Source organism: Cetorhinus maximus, chromosome 12, assembly GCF_964194155.1.
Source record: "Cetorhinus maximus chromosome 12, sCetMax3.hap1.1, whole genome shotgun sequence".
Classification (NCBI taxonomy): Eukaryota; Metazoa; Chordata; class Chondrichthyes; order Lamniformes; family Cetorhinidae; genus Cetorhinus; species Cetorhinus maximus.
This window is the reverse complement of record NC_135890.1, coordinates 73,657,584-73,679,492: the sequence shown is the minus strand read 5'-3', so window position 1 is coordinate 73,679,492 and position 21,909 is coordinate 73,657,584. Positions and strand designations below refer to the sequence as shown.

Sequence of the window (21,909 nt, the reverse complement as noted above, 5' to 3'; positions counted from 1 at the left end):
GGGAGACCTAATAGAGGTATTCAAAATTATGACGGATTTTGATAGAGCAAGGCGGGCCTTGTTATCTTCAAAGTAGTCATGAGAATAAATGTTGGGGTGTGGGACTAAATTAGGCAGCTCTTTTGAAAAATCTGACAGGTATGCTGGAAGTTTCTATGTTATTCCATTATTTGGCTCCCACTTTTGGGTTTAACCTTACAGACTGATTTAATTGCCCTGGCTGTAAACAGGGAACTTGATGCCTTTTTAAAAACTATTTTCTCAGGATGAGCCATGCTGATAAGGCTCACCACCACCTTCTTAAGGGCAATTAGAGATGGGCAATAATGGCCTTGTCAGCGACTTCCATATATCATCAACAGATAAAAAGTGCCTGTTCCTAATTGCCTGATCCATTAATTTTTTTTTACTAAACTGTAGGTAATTTTATTGCTAACCTTGAAATGCGTTAAACTTTGGGTTGAACTATTGCTGCTCCTGCACACGGATGTTCAATAAAAGGATACAAAGTGAGTATTGGCAGCAAAGTGCCAGCCAATGAATTGGAGATGGGGTGGGATTTATGGCAAAACTCATAGGTTTACTCAGCAAACAGAATCAGTTTAAGCAAAATCTCTATGAACTACAGCAAATCAAATTCAAGACTGATACTATAGCAAAGGCTCCCAGTAAAAGCAAGATTATTTCTCCAGCAAAATGCAGTGAGTGTACGATGAGGACATAACACAAATTGTGTGTGTAAGATCAGTACCAGGCACTCGATGATCGGTGCAATCTCGAGGCGTGATTGTTGGGAGAATTATCCAATCATCTTTATTCTGGCCTGGTCTTGTGGTGCCAATATATGCAACATTCAATTTTACACATTACTGCTGGCATTAAATTGCTGAATTTCAAACTGTTTTAATACAGCAGTTTGCAGCATGTTGCAGAATATATTTTTAAGTTGTTGCACATAACAGATTTGTTTTACAGAGAGTCTCGTGCATTTTCTAATTGAGCTATAAGTATACAAGTTCTGGTTAGCAATCTGAAACAATGGCCTGAATGTTCTGTTTGGCGTGCAGGGATGGGCCCTGCTTGCCGACGCGTAAAATGACACGGTGACGTCAGGTGTGCGTCCCAACGTCACTGTGTGTCATTCCAATCTTCAGTTCAGTAGGCACGCACCGGAGTCGGCTGCATGCCCGCTGAACTGTCAAAGGCCTGTTAAAGCCATTTATAAACCAGCTGTAACAATTAACAGGGCTGCCTGTCCAACCTTGAGGTTGGCGGGCAGGAGAAGAGCCCAGGCAGCCTTCGCATTTTTCATGGAACCTCATCCATGGGCGGGATGAGGTTTCATGAAGGGCGTATAATTTTAATAAAAATTTTTATTAAAATTCATTGACATGTCCCAGCTCTTGTGACACTGACACATGAGGGGACATGCCCGAGTAATTTTTTTTTATTTATTTCAATTTTTCAAAATCAAAGTAATCTCCCTGAGGCAGCTCTGTGCCTCAGGGAGATTTCTGCACTCTTTCGAGCGCATGCACAAAAAAGCGCAGGCCCTGACCCTCCCTCCACCCCCCCTCCTGCACAGGGAGTGCTCAACGCTTCCGGGTGCATGTCATGCTGGGTGGGCCTTAATTGGCCCGCCCACGTAAAATGGTGGTGCACAGTCGATTGCGGGCGGTGATCGGCTGCGTGCCCGTTCGCTCCTGCTTCTGCCCCCGCCCAGCCCACATGACGGAGAAAATTCTCCCCAATGTGCCTTTTTACATTGGCATCACTGGGATAACCCTTCCTGAAGTGTATCTAGTCATTCAACTCAGTCAAACATTTACCAGCATTATTATTCTAGTTCAGTGTCCTAGTAGGTGATGTATCTTTTCGAGTATTATACCTGTAGTCTCATATGTTGCTTGATAGCTGATAGGACTATAATTGAATTTGGCAGAATCTTGGGTTCACATTCTTAGCTTCATGTATCCAGAAATTGTTCAAAACAAAATGAGTGCAAATTTACTCCCTTTACAAAATTTAACTTATGCCATAGTCACCTCAATTGCCAATATTTTTATTTGTGTACTACTGTCTCCCTGTTATTTGATCCTGTCTTCATTTTCCCTCTTTCACAAACTGGTCCTTTTGGTCTTGTCTTTCTGCTCTAAACAATTTGGAATCTTACGCTTATTACATCAGCAATTGTGCGTATAGTTTTGGTTAGCTAATCCAAAGGAGGATATTATATGTACCCTAGAGGCTATGCGGTTGGTCTAACGATAATTTTGGATGCCAGGCATATCAGAACATAAGAAATAGGAGCAGGATTAGGCTGTTTGGCCCCTTGAGCTATTTAATAAGATCATGGCTGTTCTGGTTCTAGCCTTAACTCCAGATTCCTGCTTGTGGTCCATAACCCTTGACTTCCTGTAGATCAAAAATCGGTCTAACCCAACCTTGAATTTATGCAAAGATCCAGCTTCCCTTGCTCTCTGGGGTAGGGAATTCCAACGATTAACAACTATCAGAGAAGAAATTCCTCCTCATCTCCATGACCCTTCCTTTTGAAATTGTGCTCCAAGTTCTAAATTCCCCCACGAAAGGAAACATTCTCTCAGCATCTACCCTGTTAGGCCCCCTCAGAATCTTCTAATTTTCAACAAGATTCTCTCTCATTCTAGTAAACTCAAATAAATCTAACTTGCTCAACCTTCCCTCATAAGACAGCCTTTTCATCCCAGGAATCAACCTATTGAACCTTCTCTAAACTGCCTCCAATGCAAGTACATTTCTCCTTTAGTTAGGAGACCAAACTGTATGCAGTACTCTAGGTGCAGTCTCACCAATGCCCTTTATAGTTTTAGCAAGATTTCCTTACTTTTATACTCACCCCCCTTGCAATAAGGGCCAGCATCCTATTTGCCTTTCTGATTCCGTACTGTACCTGCCTTCTAACTTTGTGATGCGTGTACATGGATAACCAGATTCCTCTGTACCACAGCATTGTGCAGTCTCTTTCCATTTAAATAATTTTCTGCTTTTCTATTACTCCCATCAAAGTGGACAACCTCACATTTTCCCACATTATAATCCATCTGTCAGTTTTTTTGCCCATTCACTTAAACTATCTTTATCCCTTTTCAGACCCTTTGTACCCTGCTCACAATTTGCTTTTCCACCTATGTTTATATCGTTAGAAAATTTGGCTAAAGTAGTCGTTCCTTTTATCCAAGTCATTAATCTAGAACATAAATAATTGAGGCCCCAGCACTGATCCCGTGGCACCCCACCAGTCACAGTTTGCTGATCTGAAAATGACCCATTTACGCTGATTTCCTGTTAGTCAATCCTCTATCCATGCTAATGTATTGCCCCCAAAATCATGAGCTTTTATCTTGTATAGTAACCTTTTATGTGGCATCTTATTGATTGCCTCTTGAGAATCCAGGTACTCTTTTTGTACTGGTTTGTCTTTATTCAACCGGCTTGTAACAGCCTCAAAGAACTCAAATAAATTTGTCAAACATGACTTCCCTCACCATGTTGATTCTGCTTGATTGTATTATGATTTTTTAAATGTCTTGCTACAACTTCCTTAATAATGGATTCTAACATTTTCCCAATGACAGATGTTAGACTAACCTGACTTTAGTCTCCTGCTTTCTGTCTCCTGCCTTTCTTGAATAGGGGCATTAAAGTTGCAGTTTTCCAATCTGCTGGGACATTTCCAGAATCCAGGGCGAGAATTTCCCCCCATCGGGGGAGGTTGTGTGTGGGCAGGCGCGAACCCGATCAGCACCACCAATCAGGTCTGCTCCACCATTTTACGTGGGCGGGTCAGTTAAGGCCCAGAAGTGCTGAGCGCTCCCTGTGCAGTGGAGGGGGGGATGGATTCCCTGAGTCGGGGCCTGCGCTCTTTCGCGCGCATGGGTGCCTCGGGAAGATTAGTTTAAGTTTTAAAAAGGTAAACACAGAAAAGAAAAAATTCAAAGACATGTCCCTTCGTGACAGTGTCACTTGAGCTGGGACATGTCAATGAATTGTTAGAAAAATTTTCATTCAATTTGTAAACACTTCATGAAACCTCATCCCACCCGTGGATGAAGTTCCATGAAAAATGCGAAGGCCGCTTGGGCTCTTCGCCTGCCCGCCAACCTTAAGGTTGTATGTATGGGCCTTAAGTTTGGACGGGCAGCTCAGTTTATTGCTTTAATTAGTTTTTAAATGGCCTTAATAGGCCTTTGACAGTTTGACGGCCACGCAGCTGCCGAACTGAAAATCATAATGACGCGTGGTGACGTCAGGATGCACGCCCAACATCACCCTGCATCATTTTACGCCTCGGTTGGGGGGGCTGAAAATTCTGGCCCAGGAGAATTTTTGAAGATTACAACCAATGCATCCACAATATCTGCAGCCACTTCTTTTCAGACCCTAGGTGGTTGGCCACCAGGTCCAGGGAACTTGTCAAACTTTAGACCCAATAGTTTTCATCGTATTTTTTTTCTCTGATGATGGTGATTGTTTTATGTTCCTGCCTCTCTTTTGCCCCTTGATTTTCTACTATTATTATTGGGATGCTTTTTGTGTTTTCAACTAATATCCAAATGATTTGTTCAAAGCCTCTGTCATTTCCTTATTTTCCGTTATTAATTCCCCAGTCTCATCCTCTAATGGACTAACGCTTAGCAATGATGAAAGACTGGTGAACTTGAGCTCCCATTCCTGAAAAAAAAAAGTCCTGTGATGATCTTATTAAAGTTTTCGAAATTCTAGCTGTTGACCCAGGAGCATCAATACATTACTTAAATATCAGAGATACGCAAGTTTAAGTATTAGGAATTTGAAGGAATAGGAAGGAAATTTATGTGCAACTTTTTCACCCAGAAAGTAATAGACTTGCATAAGTTACCTTGCTGAAATGGATCCTGCAAATAGAACCAAATGGAAATTGAGTACGTTTCTGGAGAGAAAAGGGACTATTGAGAAGACAGGTAAATGTGGTGAAATTGTTAGGCCAAATAACTTTTCCGCATCCTGAAATGTCTGTGTTTGGCATTTTAAATTGACATTTCACAAATATACTGTTACACAACATCTTGATTTTAAGTGTCTATTTTCACAGTGAGCATTTATACAAAGTGAAGGAATTTAATTCCTTTATCACTGTCACATACAAATGCAAATGCAGCCAAATGTTATATGCCTTTAAACCTGATATGCAAATTACGTTGTGTATTTTCATATCTATTGGACTGAGATTTGTTTTGCTAAATTGAAAACCTCAGTGTCCCTTCCTTTTTCGTTATTCTTCTTTATTAATATGTTTTTGCTGTGTTGCTTAAGGAAAGCAATGTCGCTGGAGAATAAAATAGCTTTTGCTTGAATTTTTTGTTGTGCCTAGCATCTGTGTTAAATGCTTCTAGGCGTGGAGTCACTGGTGTCATTGTAGTACACTCTGTACTGTCTGACAAATATCTCAAATCTTTTACTAGTAGTCACTGCACCAGTGTGAGGCTTATATTTTTTGTGCCCACTGCTATTATGGTTTCTCAGTGAGACTACTAGTTGGTATCTTATTGTGACAATATTGTGATGAGTCCTGTGCATTACAGGCATTGTTTTTTGAAACTGCCCCATCTCACTTAACTTCATTCCTTTGCCAACTATAGAGAAATAAGATTTTTATCGCAATCAGTCCTAGTTAATTCAGACATATTATAGATACAGAAGGCTAATATTTAACTCAGTCTGTGGTCCAGACCTTCATTAGTGAAATGGTTGCTATAAAATAGAGGTGTAATTTAAAAACATAATAAAATTACACCATACAGGGAGGCCCATTGCACCTATACCAGTGCTGCTACTTCGACTGTATCCTTGCCTACTCCCTGTAGTCGCTTTTTCTTTTTACTTAATTAATTCCTGGCAAGTGACGGATTCACATTGTTTTGTCTGTTTAAATTTTATATCTGTAGCATTTGTCATTGGTCTTTTTCCCTTTCTCTCACTTTTGTATGTATGGGCCTCTTCTGCGTCTCATCACCTTCCTCCAACCATTTACACATTTTTTTATATCTCAGTATCAAGTCACTCATCTTTTCTGACATCCTGTTTGCAGTGTATTTAGCACATTAAACCCCTCTTTCTGATAGTGTTTGCTTATTTTCTCTACATACTATTTTACTCTCCAATGCAGAAATTGTCCTTTTGCCTATAGTATTTGTTCTGTGCCACTGGGCCATCACTGCTCCTACATTTTTAATAAAAGTGCTATTACTTTGACAAAAAAGTATCATGTGATTATATCATAATTCACAATTTTTTTTGTTGCTGAAAAAGAGACATGTCAAAGCTTTTTGTCTTGCGCTCATCTAGACATTTAGCAAGAATACCAATATAAGAGGAAAACAACAGTTTATACTGTATGTGAAGAGAGTGCTGATTGGTTGGCAGGTGGACTCTGGTTTCAATGGAGAATGCACCAGTGATGGTGACTTACAGTTAACTGCCAAGAAATTTAAACCAGGCAGCTTGACCCTGATTGGTCAAGGCAATGTCCTGAGGAATGAGTCAACAAATGGTTGTCACTTATTTTGTTTAGCTGAAACAATCACAATGTGTGTACTTGTTCCTGCTGTCTGCAAAAAAACTGGGCTCTGTGTATTAATATACGTAGCTTTTAGTACATGCAAATGCACCTCACTGCAAACCCAACTGACATTCTTAAATTGGCTGTCAGTGTAATCCTTAGCACGCTAAGGATCATTTAGCAAATGTTGTCCAATCGCAGAATCACATCTAATGTTGGACAATGTGTTTTGAGTTTTGCAAGCACAGGCTGGTTGGGTACGTTCTGCACTTTGCCCGTTACAAACAGCAGCTGGGACATGCTGTTTGATGCAATCCGCCAGTCTTTGGGACATACGACTTACATACCTAGCATCACACTGGCACTGAAATTCATATACCACATTACTCATTTGTGTGATAGGCAGAACATCTTTTTGGATTGAAGGTCGCATCCTGTTAGAGGCGAATACTGCTCATATTGCTACTGCATAGTAGTAGCGTGAAACAGCTAGCTTCATCTGTTGCTCAAATTTTTGAGATACCTTGCCCTTCCAGGGTAATCTGAGGTAGACTGGGTACTTTTCAGGGCTGAAAATGACAGCCTTAGACCTATTCGTGAGTTTGCGTGATATACAGCGTGAAATGATCTGATCAGGGCAAACCATTGTCCTGCAGGATGGCTTTGATGCACCCTATTTCAACATTAAGCTTGCATGGTGAGCAAATGGCTCAGGCCCTATTTACAAGGTTGCCGATAAGATCGATCTTATAGTGTGTAGTGTAAGAATCCTAATGCGTGTTTTGACTATTGAAGTTAGGCTTGCGGTAGACTGTGGTAGAAAAATCCCTGGCAGATTTCTCAACCAGTATGTCAAGGAAGTGGAGTTAATTTTACTGCTCCATTTTGAAGATGAATATGAGTACAGGATGGAGCCCATTAAGACGTGTAAGGAGATTTTACATGCAGCTGTGGGTTTAAATATAGCAAACGTATCACCCACATTTCAGAAATATGCGAGGGGTAGGAGGTTAGGTATCATTCCATCGAAGACACGTTTCTCATGGAACCCAACAAAGATGTTTGCGAGAACTGGGCCTAGAGGGGATTCCATGGCATCACCATCTATTTGGGCATATGTGGGGTCGTTGTAACTGAACTGAACTCCGCGAGTTGCCAAGTTCATAAGTTCAGTGAATACTGATTCACACAAATGTGGCGGGTCTAGATCGCCGTGATAGAGTGCTGCAGCGCAAATATCTATGGCTTCCTTAAGTAGAACATTGATGAATAGGCTAGCAATGTCAAATGAGAGCACATGGGCACAGCATTGCTATCGATATGCAAGTCCTGTATGCCCTTTGCAAATGTGAAGGAGTCCTTCAATGTTTATGTGGAAAACTTGGTGAAAACTGGTTGTAACAATTTGCCTAACCATTTGGTCAATTCATGTTGTGCAGAACTGGTCACATATAAGATAGGGCATGAAGGTAACATCACTTTTGTGTGTCTTGGGCAGCCCATATAGATGTGAGCGAATTGTGAGGCTGACCCCTGTTATATATGTCACACAGTAGCTCATCGCTCTTAAATCAGTCTAGCAAGCGTTTTTTAGCTTACTTTCGAGCAAGGCTGTCCGGTTATGTTGAGTGGCAGGTCCAATGGATGCGAATTCGGACCTGTCATTAAGACTACGCTTGTTAATGATGACTAATCTTGTCCCTTTGTCAGGTTTACTGATGTGTATACAGATGTGTATGTCCAGGTTGGTCTTAAGGCCTCACAGCGCTGTAAGACGTTTGCGTTGCATGTGAAAGTCAGACAGGTCGTTCAGAATCCTGCAATATGCATGCACTAGATCAGCTAGGCGCGCCTTTATCCATTTTACCATTTTATCCATTTATATTAACTATAAATATAAAGCAATTTGTTGGCCTCTCTTGTCAATCAATAAATGCTTCACATCCGTTATGTTGGAAAGTCTCTCTTTCGGCTGCAACCAATGCAATAAAAGGTAAAGATACAGGCAGTCAGCAAACAGAAAGCTATGAGGTAAAGCTTTAGTCAGACTCTGAAGCCACATGCAGGAGAATAGTTAGGAATTACTTTGTTTAGCTTAACTAAGTCGACCCACTGATATGCAATGGCATAACCTGTTCATAATTTGTTTTGTTCTGCTAAACCAATTTGTATTGATTGATCATAACTGTTGCTCTATTTGTCCACCTGTTATAAAATTAAACATTTTATTTTCTACCTGTTCCTACCTGACCTCTGAAATGGCCAACATTCCAGAGGAGGACAAAGAAAATACACCCTCAAGCCCTCGTTGAAGTTTGGCTGCATTGACCTTAATGGCTGGGAGGAGCTTGCTACAAATCATTCAGAATGGCAGCAATTGTTCCTTAAAGCTGAATCATGCTTCGAGTCTGAACACCTTAATAATGAGGCAGAGTGGCAGCAGAAAAGGAAAAAAAAGAGAAGCAAATCATGCACCTTAGATCACACTACCTCGTCGGACAATCTGCCCCCTGTATCCAAAGATATGCAGGTCAAGAATTGGCCTGCTATAATTGTGAAGACCCAAAGCATTAACTCGTGACCCTGTGTCGACTTCATCCTTGAATCGAGAGACAGCCAGCGGCGATGACCTAACCTTGTTATCTTAAGTGTTTTCTCTATATGCCTTCAAAAAGATTAAAATAACTCTGGTCCAAAAGGCATAACTATCCAGTTTAGATCACAAGTTCTTCCAATCTTGGGCTATGCTATTGCACTATTAAATATTGAGCAGTACAGGCACATGCCTGAACATAAGACCTTGTATAGAGTGGATAATATTACATATGCAAGAGAGAATCCATGATGACAGGAATCTTCTCAATTCACATATACAGCAAACATTACAATTCTGTTATTTATACAGTAAGGTTTCCTTGAAAAATTAAATGGTTAAGCTAGAATGCCTCGCCCTTTACAAATCAGTATTGACTGTACTTAATTAGCCCACGCCTTTCTAAGTGTGCACTAATTTTATTCAGTATTATAGATTCTAGAAGTTTCTGGTCTGTGAAATCTTGGCTTATCTCTTTGCCCTTTCTGCAGAAGGCACTTAAATAGGTGTTTTGGAACGATAAAAACCCGAGCTATTTCCCTTTAAGTTGACCATTGGTTTTCTTTCATACTCCTACTTGACTTTCCTAACCTCCCTTCTGGCATTGCTGCTATATGTTTTCTATTTCTCATTGTTTTCTTCTGTATTCTCCTTTCTATGTTTATCGTATACTCTGTTTTTTAAGTTTAATTTTTGCTCAAGATTCAATTTATCTGTTGATTGACAGCCACTGATGTACCTTTTTACTCCTAGTCGAATGCATTTTACCTGTAACTTCTGTACCTCATGCTTAATTATCTAACCCGCTGTTTGACCTACCTTTTTTCCCAACTCATTTCAGTGGGATTCCTTTTTTATTTGTTGAATTTAGCTAATTTTTAGACTGATCCCTTTACCCTGACTTTTGCTTCTATTTTCAATGTGAACTTCGTCTGGTTATGTATAGTTACTATTTCCTAAGAGTTCTACCTTCACATTCCTTTCTTGTCTTGCTTTGATACCCAGAGCCAAACCTTTTACTACATTCTTTCTTGTTTAGACTTGCAACATCTGATGAAAGAAACACTTCTGAGTGTTTTTTTAAGATTATATCCCAATCTTAAGTATAAAATTTTGTGTTACTCCCTGCCACTGCAACAGCTTTCAGCCTTACAAAACCCCTTGTCCCCAAGAGCTCTCCATTTGTTTCACCATGGACTTTTGATTCCCCTCTCCTTTCACCCCACGTTGTGCCTTCAGCTGTCTAGCCCTCACCGCTGTGGAACTACCTTGAACCCTTCACGCGCTCTACCATCTCCGTCTACTTTAAGACCATCCTTAACAAAGCTTTTGCTCAATCCCTTTGTTGACTCCGGTCCATGTTTATCAGATTGTGCCTCTGTGAGCTGCCTTAAGTCATAAAAGCAAGTTATCTCCCCAATTTGCTTTAGCATAAATTATTATTTGTTAATATGCAAACTTCTCTTCTATAAAGTTACCTGGAAAATTTGATTGTGATTTATAATTGCTCCCAATTTGATAATTGATCTTTTATTACTTCTTAATTTAATCCATCTAGAATCCGTCTAAGAGCCAACATCAATGTAAAACTTTCATTTCTCTGGTTTTAATCATGTTACCCATAACTTTTGGAAAATTTATAACCTGAAATATTAAGCTCTGAAACTTGCCTTAGCATAAGCCAAGTTTCTATTGAGGCTCCAGTATCATTTCCATTCTAGTTAGTAACTCTTGTTCCTCTGAAGTGATTTCAATGCCATAAAAATCAGACGAGGTCCCTTCTTATTAATCCACAAGTTGACATATCTAGTCTTTCTCCCGAACTAGCCTAGCATGTGGCACCTGAAATAATCTCAGTTGCCACCCTTTTTAATTGTGGCACATAACTTTTCGGACTCCCGTTGCAAAACTACTTCCTTGTTTTCCACTTCTTGTTAATTCCAATGTGAATCACTACTTCAGCTTGTTCATGCCCCCTTTTCCCAAATCGTCTTAATCTGTTCTTTATGCCCCTTATATAGGTACTAGAAAGGCAACACCCTGAGACTCCTACTTGCAGGTGAAGAGAACATGATCTATCCCTCTAATCATAGAATCCCCTATAACTACTCCTTGTCTTTTTCTCACCATTGCAGTTTCTTTCCTCCCTGCCACCCCCATGTAACCAATTGTTTTGCAGTGTTGCTTGGGGGTTTCCTTCCATGTATTGCCCTATTTGCCTACACCATAGATATTCATCACCTGAGTAGCTGATAGACAATTGCATAGGCCCTAATTGTTTGTTAAGCTGTCTCTACCTGAGTTGTGATCCCGCATTTTTATCTCCCCATTGCCTGGATCACCCATCCCAGCAGATACTTGCCTTCCCATTATTATTCCACTCTAACTGCCAAGTGACTACCTCTTGCACTGCATTCCAGGAACTCTCCCTCCTCTTGTACAGTGTAGAGTGTCTCTGCCCTTCAAATATAGTAATTCCAAGTTTTATTTATACACCAAATTGTGCATCAAGTTTGATTGTTGCCTGTATCAAAATCAATGTTAGTGACATTGTAGAGAATATAGTCGGACAGCAGATAATTAGGCAATAGCATAGTGGCTGTGTTATGTGGACTTGTAACCTAGAGACTGAGAGTTAAAATCTCATCATTTTAAATCAGAATTCAGTTTTTAAAAAGTCTGGAAATAAAAGAAAATTCAGATACAGGTAAATATAACCATAAAGCTGTTGGAATGTCCTAAAAACCCAATTCGTTCACTCACATCTTTGAAGGGAGGAAATGTGTTATCCTCACATGGACTGCCCTATATGTGACTTCACTCTTACACCAACATGATTGACTCTTAACTGCCCACTGAACTGGCCTAGCAAGCCATTCAGTTGCGTCAAAACTGTTCCCCAGCTATGAGTATTGTGGGAACATCTTCACACAGTGCAGTGGTTCAAGAAGATGTCCATTGCCACCATTGTAAGGCTAATTAGGTTGAGTAATAAATGTCAGCCTTGCCAGTGATGCCCATATCCTGAGAATGATTTTTATAAAAGGCGATTCCATTATTCACTGAACCAAAACAGAGAAATCTTAAATAAATATCATTTCAGTTTGTCCTTCACAAGGAACAAGGTCAGAAAGGTTACTGTGAATGTAAACAGAAAAAATCGAGCAATGAAAGCTGTGTGTACCATAACTTGAAGATAGGAACTGCAATGTGAAAGAATACAGGTTAACTGTTCTGTTGTATAATTAACAAAACTGCTCATCCTTTTATGTCTTGCATCACATATCAAATACTGTTAGTTCATAAGTTTGTGTTAACAAACAAAGGTAAAACATTGAAATTAGCAAACTGCTTTCATGTGGTATGTCCCATTTACAAATCACCATGAGAGCCTGATCCTGGCACAGGAATGAGCCTTTCACTCACCCCCTCACAATTCTTCTCTCTTTCTAACATATTAAGATATGCATGTAGTTACAAGATTTTTTAAATCAACTTTTTGCACTATAAGCTACTGTGTCCACATTTGTGACAAACTGCCTTGACCAAGCTATAATTGAACACTCCCACCCACTGGAGGTGCCAAGTGTCTCGATTGGTAGAGAATCTGTAATTACTGCACGAAAATTTTACATAGACAGCTTCCATTATAAATATGGACCTATGTGTTTTAAAAATTTATTCGCTCATGGGATTTGAACTGCTGATTGGAAGGGAGTTCCAGGATTTTGACCCAATAACAGCGAAGGTACAGCAATATATTTCCAAGTCAAGATGGTGTGTGGCTTGGAGGAGAAATTGCAGGTGGTGGTGTTCCAATGCATCTGCTGCCTTTGTCTTTCTAGGTGGTAGAGATCGTGGGCCTGGAAGGTGCTGTCTAAGGAGCCTAGGTGATTTGCTGCAGTGCATCTTGTAAATGTTACACACTGCTGCCACTGTGTGTTGGTGGTGGAGGAAGTGAATGTTTGTGGATGGGGTGCCAATCAAGCAGGCTGCTTTGTCCTGAATGGTGTCAAGCTACTTGAGTGTTATTAGAGCTGCACTCATCCAGGCAAGCGGAGAGTATTCCATCACACTCCTGACTTGTACCTTTTAGATGGTGAACAGGCTTTGGGGAGTCAGGAAATAAGTTTTTATTTTATATATTCGTTCATGGGATGTGGCATTTATTGCCCATCCCTAATTGCCTTTGAGAAGGTGGCGATGAGTTGCCTTCTTGAACCGCTGCAGTCCATATGATGAAGGCACACCCACAGTAAGATTTTGACCCAGTGACAGTGAAGAAATGGCAACATATTTACAAGTCAGGATGGTTCATCTAGAATGTAGTGGCCATGGGTTTGGAAGGTGTTTTCTAAGGAGGCTTGGTGAGTTGCTGCAGTGCATCTTGTAGATGGTACAAACTGCTGCCACTGTGTGCAGGTGGTGGAGGGTGTGAATGTTAGTGGACGGGGTACCAATCAAGCAGGCTGCTTTGTCCTGGATGGTGTCAAGCTTCTTGAGTGTTGTTGGAGTTTTACACATCCAGCCAAGTGGAGAGTATTCCATCACATCCTGACTTGTGTTATGACCACAGCCGATGTTAATTGCTGCACAAACCAAGGTTTAATATTGCAGAACAATTAAGAGGTTTACAAGGTACAGTTTTAAATTTCAAGTTTCGATCAAAGTTAGAGATGAGAAAATTTTTTCCTGTACTATGGAAGAAAATTTAAGGCATTAAAGCTATTTAACCCCTCTTGGATTGGCCAATTTGATGGAGCCAAAACAGAAGATGCCCTAAAATGGAACAACAGCCTTTAAAACTTGCTGCTTTCTTGATATCTGCCCATCCTTCCAACCCCAACAATCAGCACATCTTACAAGTACAAAAAGTGAAAGCAGTTTACACAAATGATGCGCATCAGCTATGCTCACTGAATTCAGTAAAATCACCTCACTCCAATAGTACAGAGTCTTGTGGGAAAGTGGCAGCCTCAGCACCATTTCATGTGAGATCTCTGAATCAGCCCATCTCTCTACTCTGAGTAGAGTAGCATTTCAATGCTAATGTCACTCCTAACTCCATGGTGGGGTTCCTCTGCAAAGTATGTGGGTGAAATTTTACAGTCCCCTGCCCACGGCGATGGGGAGGAGGGGAGCTCGTAAAATGCAGCGCATGGTCTGCACGCTCCCTACCAACCCAATCCAACTTGTCTCCCCATTTTACGGGGAGCAATGGAGGCAGTGGGCAGCCCGCTCACTCTTGGGCCTATTGGGGCATTTGATTGGCCAATTAATGATCACTGTGCCCTGTTGCTAAGTTACCTGCGACAGTGGTGGCCCGTGCCAGGCGTCTAGCCCAGCAGCTTTTACTGCATGGGTTGACATTGGACAAAGGAGGAGACCTCTGTGGGGTCCCCTGTGTCCATCAGAGGCAGCCTTCCACAAGGTCATTAACCTCCCCCCACCCACCCAACTTAATTCTCAACACTTCATTGGAGCCTGCTAGCCAAGCGCCGCCGATACCCTGGACTTACCTGGTCTGGCATCCCTAACCTGCTCTTCTGCGGGACTGCCTATAGTCCCAGCAGTGGCTACTGCTTGAACCTAGTGCTGTTAGGACTACTGAGCTGCTGGCCACATTCTCTGAGGTGTGACTTCCTTCCCAGATGAGAAGTTGAAGTTTCGACCTTGGGCAAATAACCATGGATCATTAAATGGCTGCGAGGCAGCAGGATTAGAGGAGATGTGATCCCCTAGGACTCTTTGGGTGGCGGGGTGGGAAACCCCATCATCCAGAAAATCCTGCCCAGTGTTTTTTTGTTTAAAAAGTAATTGGCTGATGTCTCAGGGAGTGTTTATGTAATTGGATGTGCTGTGAAACCTGGTGTTTAAGTTCCACCTTCAAGCATATTGGTATGTTGATGAATATCTGCAGTATGACCTGTGCGTCAAATCAGCCTCAAATCCTGAATTGATGCTCTGTTCTGTAGAAATATAAAGCAAAGAATTTATTCTTGACCATTGCAATATAAAAATGATTGCGTCCGTTCCAATGTACTGAGTGAATAGGTGTTTATCTCAACATAATCTGTCAGCATGGTATCCCCAAAACTACTGTTTTGTCTCGATGTTGTGTATTCTGTGTGATTGTTTTAGTTACTAGGAAACAAGCCAAGAGAGCAGCATGAGATCATTTTCAATTCACCAAGGTGCCACACAGGAGATTATTGCACAAAATTAGAGCTCGTGGAATTAGGGATAATACATTCTGGTTGAGGTTAATGAGGTTAATGGACAGAAAACAAAGAGTAGGAATAAACAGGTCATTGTCGGCTGGGCTGGCTGTAACTAGTGGCCTATCACAAAAGTCAGTGTGGGGGCCTTAGTGATATGCAATCTATATCAGTGACTTAGAGGAGGGGGTTGAGTGTAATATATCCAAGTTTGCTGATGATACAAAGTTAGATGGGAAAGTGAGATATGAGGAGGATGCAAAGAGGCTGCAAAAGTGGTCAAGAACATGGCAGATGGAATATAACGTGGAGAAGTGTGAAGTTCTTCACTTTGTTAGGAAAGTAGAAAAGCAGAATATTTTGTAAATGGAAAAAACTGGTAAATATTGATATTCAGAGGGACTTGGGTGTTCTTGTATACAAGTCACAGAAAGCTAACATGCAGGCACAGAAAGCAAGTAGGAAGGCAAACAATATGATAGTATTTATTACAAAGGGATTGGAGTGCAAGAGTAAAGAAGTCTCACTACAATTATTTAGAATTTGAGTGAGGTTGCACCTGGAGTACTGTTTACATTTTTGGTTCCATTATCTAAGGAAGAATATACTTAACCTTAGCGGGGGTATAACAAAGGTTCACTAGATCAGCAGTATTTACTATGCGGCCCACACTTGTCGTTCTTGCAGCCCGCTCGCCGATCCTCCCACTCGCCGCTTCCCTCTCCGACCCACCGTCTTGCCACTGCTCTCCTGAGCCCTTTTCACAGCGGGCATTCACAAGAAGGAAGTGGTGAGCAAGAAGGAGGATCAACAAGCAGGAGATAGGCTGTAAGTGGGAGGATTGGGGAGGGAGGTAGCGAGCAGGAGGTAGGCTGCAAGCAGGAGGGTCGGGGAGGGAAACGACAAGGGAGAAGAGCAGCAAGTGGGGAAAAACGGTGAGCGGGAGGTCAAATTGAAAGAGTTAGTAAGCTATTAAGGGTTAGTAAGAGGATTTTTTAGCCAGTTAGTTTCATAGCAGCCACTAGGTTTTTAATCTAAAAATTACAAGCCAGGAACGTAACCCATCCTTATTACATAGTTTCTTATGGGCCAGTGATTTTCATTTAGCACATTTTCACTTTGCATGCTGTTTTTTAGGAACACATTAGGAGTGCTAAACGAGGGATAGCTGTATAATAATTAATTACATAGAGAGAATATAAGTAATTAATGTCAATATAAAAATTATCAATCTTTGAAAGTTAAATAAACTGTCATAAACAATATCAGTCAGAAAACCAGGATGGAGTGTATAAAGAAGAGTGTGTTCAATGTAGATCACACTTGGCATCTGTGTACAGTTACTAACGTGTTCATTTTTTAAATAATTGTTTTTGTGCCATTATACCGTTTTCAAGAAATAAATCGCAATTTAATCTATAAGCATTTTAAAAATTCTACTTGCAGCCGCATTTTAAAATGTTCCAAGATCCAAGTTGGCCCTTACTGTTTCTCTAGTGCACAGGACTGATTCTTGGGTTCGGAGGATTGCCGCTTGGAGAAATTGAGTAGGCTTATCCTGTATTCCCTTGAAACATATACATTTCTTGAAAGGGCTGACAGGATAATGACAAGAGCATGTCTCCCCTGACTTCGGAGTCTAGAACTAGGGTCACAATCTCAGAATAAGGGTTTGGCCATTTATAACTGAGATGAGAAAATTCTTCACTCATAAGGTTGCAAATCTTTGGAATTCTCCTACCCAGAGAGCTGTGGAGCTCAGTCATTGAGGATATTCAGGATGGAGGTCAATGGATTTTTGAGTACTGAAGGAATTAAGGGACATGAGGATTGGGTGGTAAGGTGGAGTTGATGTAGAATGTCAGCCATGATCTTCTTGAATGACAAAGCAGGGTCAAATGGCTTAACTCCTGCCCCTGTTATGTTCTTACGTACATCCTCATATCTCAATATCACATTTTGGGAAAAGAATGGACTTAATAGAATCATTGTTTCTCCTTCCCACAGGCACATTACTCTACGGGGAAAGTCTCTGCTTCTTTTACGTCTACAGCAATGATGCCAGAAACTACACATGAAGCAGGTAATTGGATTAGTTACAGCAGTTACTCTAAATAATGGGTTCAAATCTCTTTTAGTTAGGAGTATCAAAGTTGGAAGCTACTCACCACTTTCTTGCTGCTTATCTAATTAAAAACAGATTGCGCTGTTTAATTAGCACACAGAACTCAGAGGTCATGTGCACCTCTGCCTGTCCATATCTGAAGATTTAAATTGAGAATGTTGATTATCAGTACTCTAAAAATGTGGTCCTTTCCAGCTCAGTAAATGATTGTTAGATTTTGAGGTTTATATTGGGAAAATACAGAAGAATAATCAACAAACTGGAACAGTACTGCAAGCATGGCGATTTTACGTTTATTAATTTTGCCTTGTTACTTTAGTATGCAACCTGCAAAGATAAAAGAGAAAGGAGACAACAATCTCTCTCCCAGCCTTTTTAACCTCATGAATCGCCCACAGCAAAACTGTGCAAAATCAAAGTTAATTGAATTTTGTGTTGATATTGCTACTATAATAGTCTTTTGAGATTAAAGCTCTTAAAACAGTCATAACATTTTTTAAGTTTGTCTGTAAAATTGAGGACACAGTCTGAAAAATAATGATAAGGTATAATGATATGGAGTTAGACAAAAGTGGGCCAATATAATTTGTGGTTATTTGGAGTATGATTCAGTGGTTTCATACTTTTCTGTTTGGGGGAAGCCACGTGCAGTTTTTGACAACCAGGGAGCTCCTGGTCTACCCTCTGAAAGACTGCATTAACTGCCCCAAAGAAAGCTCCACTATTGTAGCAGAAAATTATTAATATATTATACTGCAACAGAAATGTGTTACAAAGTCAGCCAAAACAGAAGAATCCAGAAATACAGTAACCCTGTGGGTCCTGTATGTGTAAACTTGACTTGGTAGTGAACATAGAAACAAGAAGAGGCCATTCAACCCCTGTTTCGCCATTCAGTTAGATCATGGATAATCTGTATCATAACCCCATTTATCTTTATTGGTTCCATATCCCATAATATTCTTACCGAACAAAAATCTATCAATCTGTGTTTCGAAATTTTCAATTGACTGAGTTGCAGCAGCTTTTTCACTCTCATCATTGAGGGTTCAAATCCCATTAGAGACTTCAGTTGGAATGCTATGTTGTTGTAAATGTCATCTTTTGTATGAGATATTTAACTCAGCACCAATCTGCTTGCTCAGAATGTTTTAAAAAAAACACTTGGCAATGGTCAATAATAATGTAATTGCAATCATTGTGCCCTCAACCAAAAACACTAAAAGCAAATTATCTGCTCATTTATTTCCTGTTTGTGGAGCTTGCTATGTACAAACTGTTGTGTTTGCCTGCAACACAATGACTGCACTTCAAAGGTAATCTATTTGGTAGTGTAGAAATTGAGTATTGCTGAAAGACATTTTGTCAAAGCTTTTCGTCTTGAACTCATCAGGACAATCGCAAGAATACCAGTTTCAGGGAAAGTAACAACTTTATACTGTATGAGAAGAGAGTGCTGAGTGGTTGGCAAGTGGACTCTGATCAAACAGCATGTCTCTTCCTGCATTTGCAACGGGCAAGATACAGACTGTACCCAATCAGCCCTTGCTTGCAAAGCTCAAAACAGTGTCCAACATTAGATGTGATTTCGTGATTAGACAACATTTGCTAAATAATCCTTGGTGTGCTAAAAATTACGCTGACAACCAATTTAAGATTATTAGTCAGGCTCGCGGTGTGGTGCATTGCGTGTGCTGGAAACTACACATATTAATACATAGGGCCCTGTTCCTTGCAGACAGAAAGAATATGTACACATATTGTGCCTGTTTCAGCTAAACAAAATGAGTGATCGCCCATTTGTTGGTTCATTCCTCAGTGGGAGGTGGTAGTGTAGTGGTATTGTCACTGGACTAGTCATTCAGAGACCCAGGATAATGCTCTGGGGACATGGGCTTGAATCCTACCACGGCAGATGGTGAAATTTGAATCCAATAAAAATCTGGAATTAAAAGTTTGATGATGACCACGAAACCATTGCCAATTATCGTAAAAACCCATCTGGTTCACTAATGTCCTTTAGGGAAGGAAATCTGCCGTCCTTACCTGGTCTGGCCTACATGTGGTTGACTCTTAAATGCCCTCTGAACAAGGGCAGTTATGGATGGGCAATAAATGCTCACACCCACACCCCATGAACGAATAAACAAAATGCCTTGACCTATCAGAGCCAAGCTGCCTGGTTTAAATTTCAAACAATGCTTGGCAGTTAAATGTCAGTCACCATTAACTGGTGCATTTTCCATGGCAACACCTCTATCAATCAGAGTCCACTTGCCAACCAATCAGCATTCTCTTCTCATACAGTATAAAGTTGTTGCTACCCTGACACTGGTATTCTTGTGATTGTCCTGATGAGTGCAAGATGAAAAGCTTCATCAAAATGTATATTTTCAGCAATACTCAAGTAATCTATTTGTTGCAATCCCACTTTGGAATGCCCTGAGACCATGATATGGTGCTTTTAGAATTCAAATTATTTTTATCTCTTTGCATTAGAAAATGGCTTGCTATAGTTTGTTTTTCATGATATATATCAATGATTCAGAAGAGGTAGATTAAAAAGTTTGCAGATGATACAAAAATTGGTCATGTGGTTGAGAGGAAGAAGGTTGTAGACTGTAGGAAGACATCAACGGACTATTCAAGTGAGCAGAAAGTGGCAAATGGGATTTGATTCACAGAAGCATGAGGTTATACATTTGGTGAGGGCAAACAAGCCAAGAGTATACACAATGAATGGGAGGAGTGTAGAGGAACAAAGGGATCTTAGAGTGCATGTCCACAGGCCCTGAAGTTAGCAAGACAGGTAGATAAGATAATTAAGAAGGCATACAGGATACTTTTGTTAGCCAAGGTAAGTGTAATAAAGTTATTCCAGAACTGTTTAGAATGCTAATTAGGCCACAGCTAGAGGACTGCCCACTGGTTTGATCGTTGTATTACAGGAAGGATGTGATCGCAGCAGAGAGGAGATAGAGAATGTTGCCAGGACTGGAGAATTTTAGCCAAAAAGAAAGATTGGATAAGCTGCAGTTGTTTCCTTTAGGGCAGGGGAGGCTGATGAGAGATTTATTTGAGGTGTATAAAAATTGTTAGAGGTCTAGATAGGTCCCTCCTATCCACTCTATTTCCCTTAGCAGAGAGGTCAAAATTGGTTTAGGCTGGATAGACATTCTTCGACCAGCAAAGTCACCATGGGTCAAATGGCCTTCCTTTGTGCCGTAAATGTCTATGATTCTATGCAGCTAATTAAATTGTTGAAAGAAATAACAAAGAGCATAGTTGAAAATCATGCAATAGGATCAGCATTGTAACTCAAAATAGAAGTAGACTCTGGGAGCACCATCACCATATACATTGCAGCAGTTCAATGAGAAGACCGTCCACCCTTCCTTGGAAGCCAACTAAATGCTGACAGCGCCCGTAATGCGAGAATAACTAAAAAATCTTATTATTGTGTAAGTGGGATTTCCTGGCACAAGAACAACGCCACCTTTTCTTTCCTGGTATTAGCCCTTTCTGACAGGGCAACTTACTGCCTGTAGCTGAATTCCCTTCCACCAAATTGCTCCTTCAGTAGAATTACATATTGCTCATTATAGATACCTTCCTTCTCTTACAGGTGAGGTGACTGCATAATGTCCACTGTTTTCATTTCCTGTGATGCCTGTTGGCCCAGATGGCTCTGTGCTGCTTTTTCTTAGTATTTTCCTTTCCCTGTTTCCCCTCCAATTAGCAAACTGATAGTGCACTATTGATGTATAATGCTGTATTTGTTATCTTATCAAATAATAATGCATAGCTGTCCAGAAAATTTTCCTTACCTACTTACTCTTGCTGAATATAATGTTCTTTTTGTGAAAAGCATTCAATAAATGTATTAGTGATAATTTAATGGTCTGATATCGAGTGAGCTGTGTCACTAAGGAGTAAGGCATGGGCACTTGCCTCTAATCTTTCATGGCAGGTTCCTGTGCTTGCCATCAGAAGGGTATATTCAGGTCAGGCCTGATTGCCTGTCAGACATAATCCTTAAGCAGGTCACCCTAACCTTGTCCGTATAGTTTACAGCTGCCTCTGGAATCCTGGGAAGATGCTCTATGGAATCCTCTTAGCTCAGGAATGGTTCAAAGGAGTACAGGGTAGGGGCAGGGGAGTTAAAGAAGGGAGGCGAAACAAATTAAAAGGGAGCAAAAAGTCAGAATATATTTTGCCGACTATGTAGATGGGAAAATGACTTAATTGTAGGTCACTGGAACAACAAAGAGAAATTGATTTCCTGGACATTTAGTCATAGGCACTGCAAGTATCAAGAACTAATTAGGGCTTGGAGGTCTCTGAACTGAAAAATAAAGTTCTCTGGGCACCCTATTATACTGCTTCCATTATT

The 21,909-nt window shown here is 40.6% G+C and overlaps 1 protein-coding gene across 1 annotated transcript in view; it reads left to right on the top strand.

Moving 5' to 3' along the window:
- ppil2 (peptidylprolyl isomerase (cyclophilin)-like 2) overlaps positions 1-21,909 on the top strand; it is a 406,540-nt gene that overhangs the window by 169,681 nt on the left and 214,950 nt on the right. The window contains exon 11 of the mRNA XM_078553895.1: positions 17,399-17,474. Within this exon, the coding sequence (XP_078410021.1) occupies positions 17,399-17,474 (76 nt within the window). The remainder of the gene's footprint in view (positions 1-17,398; positions 17,475-21,909) is intronic.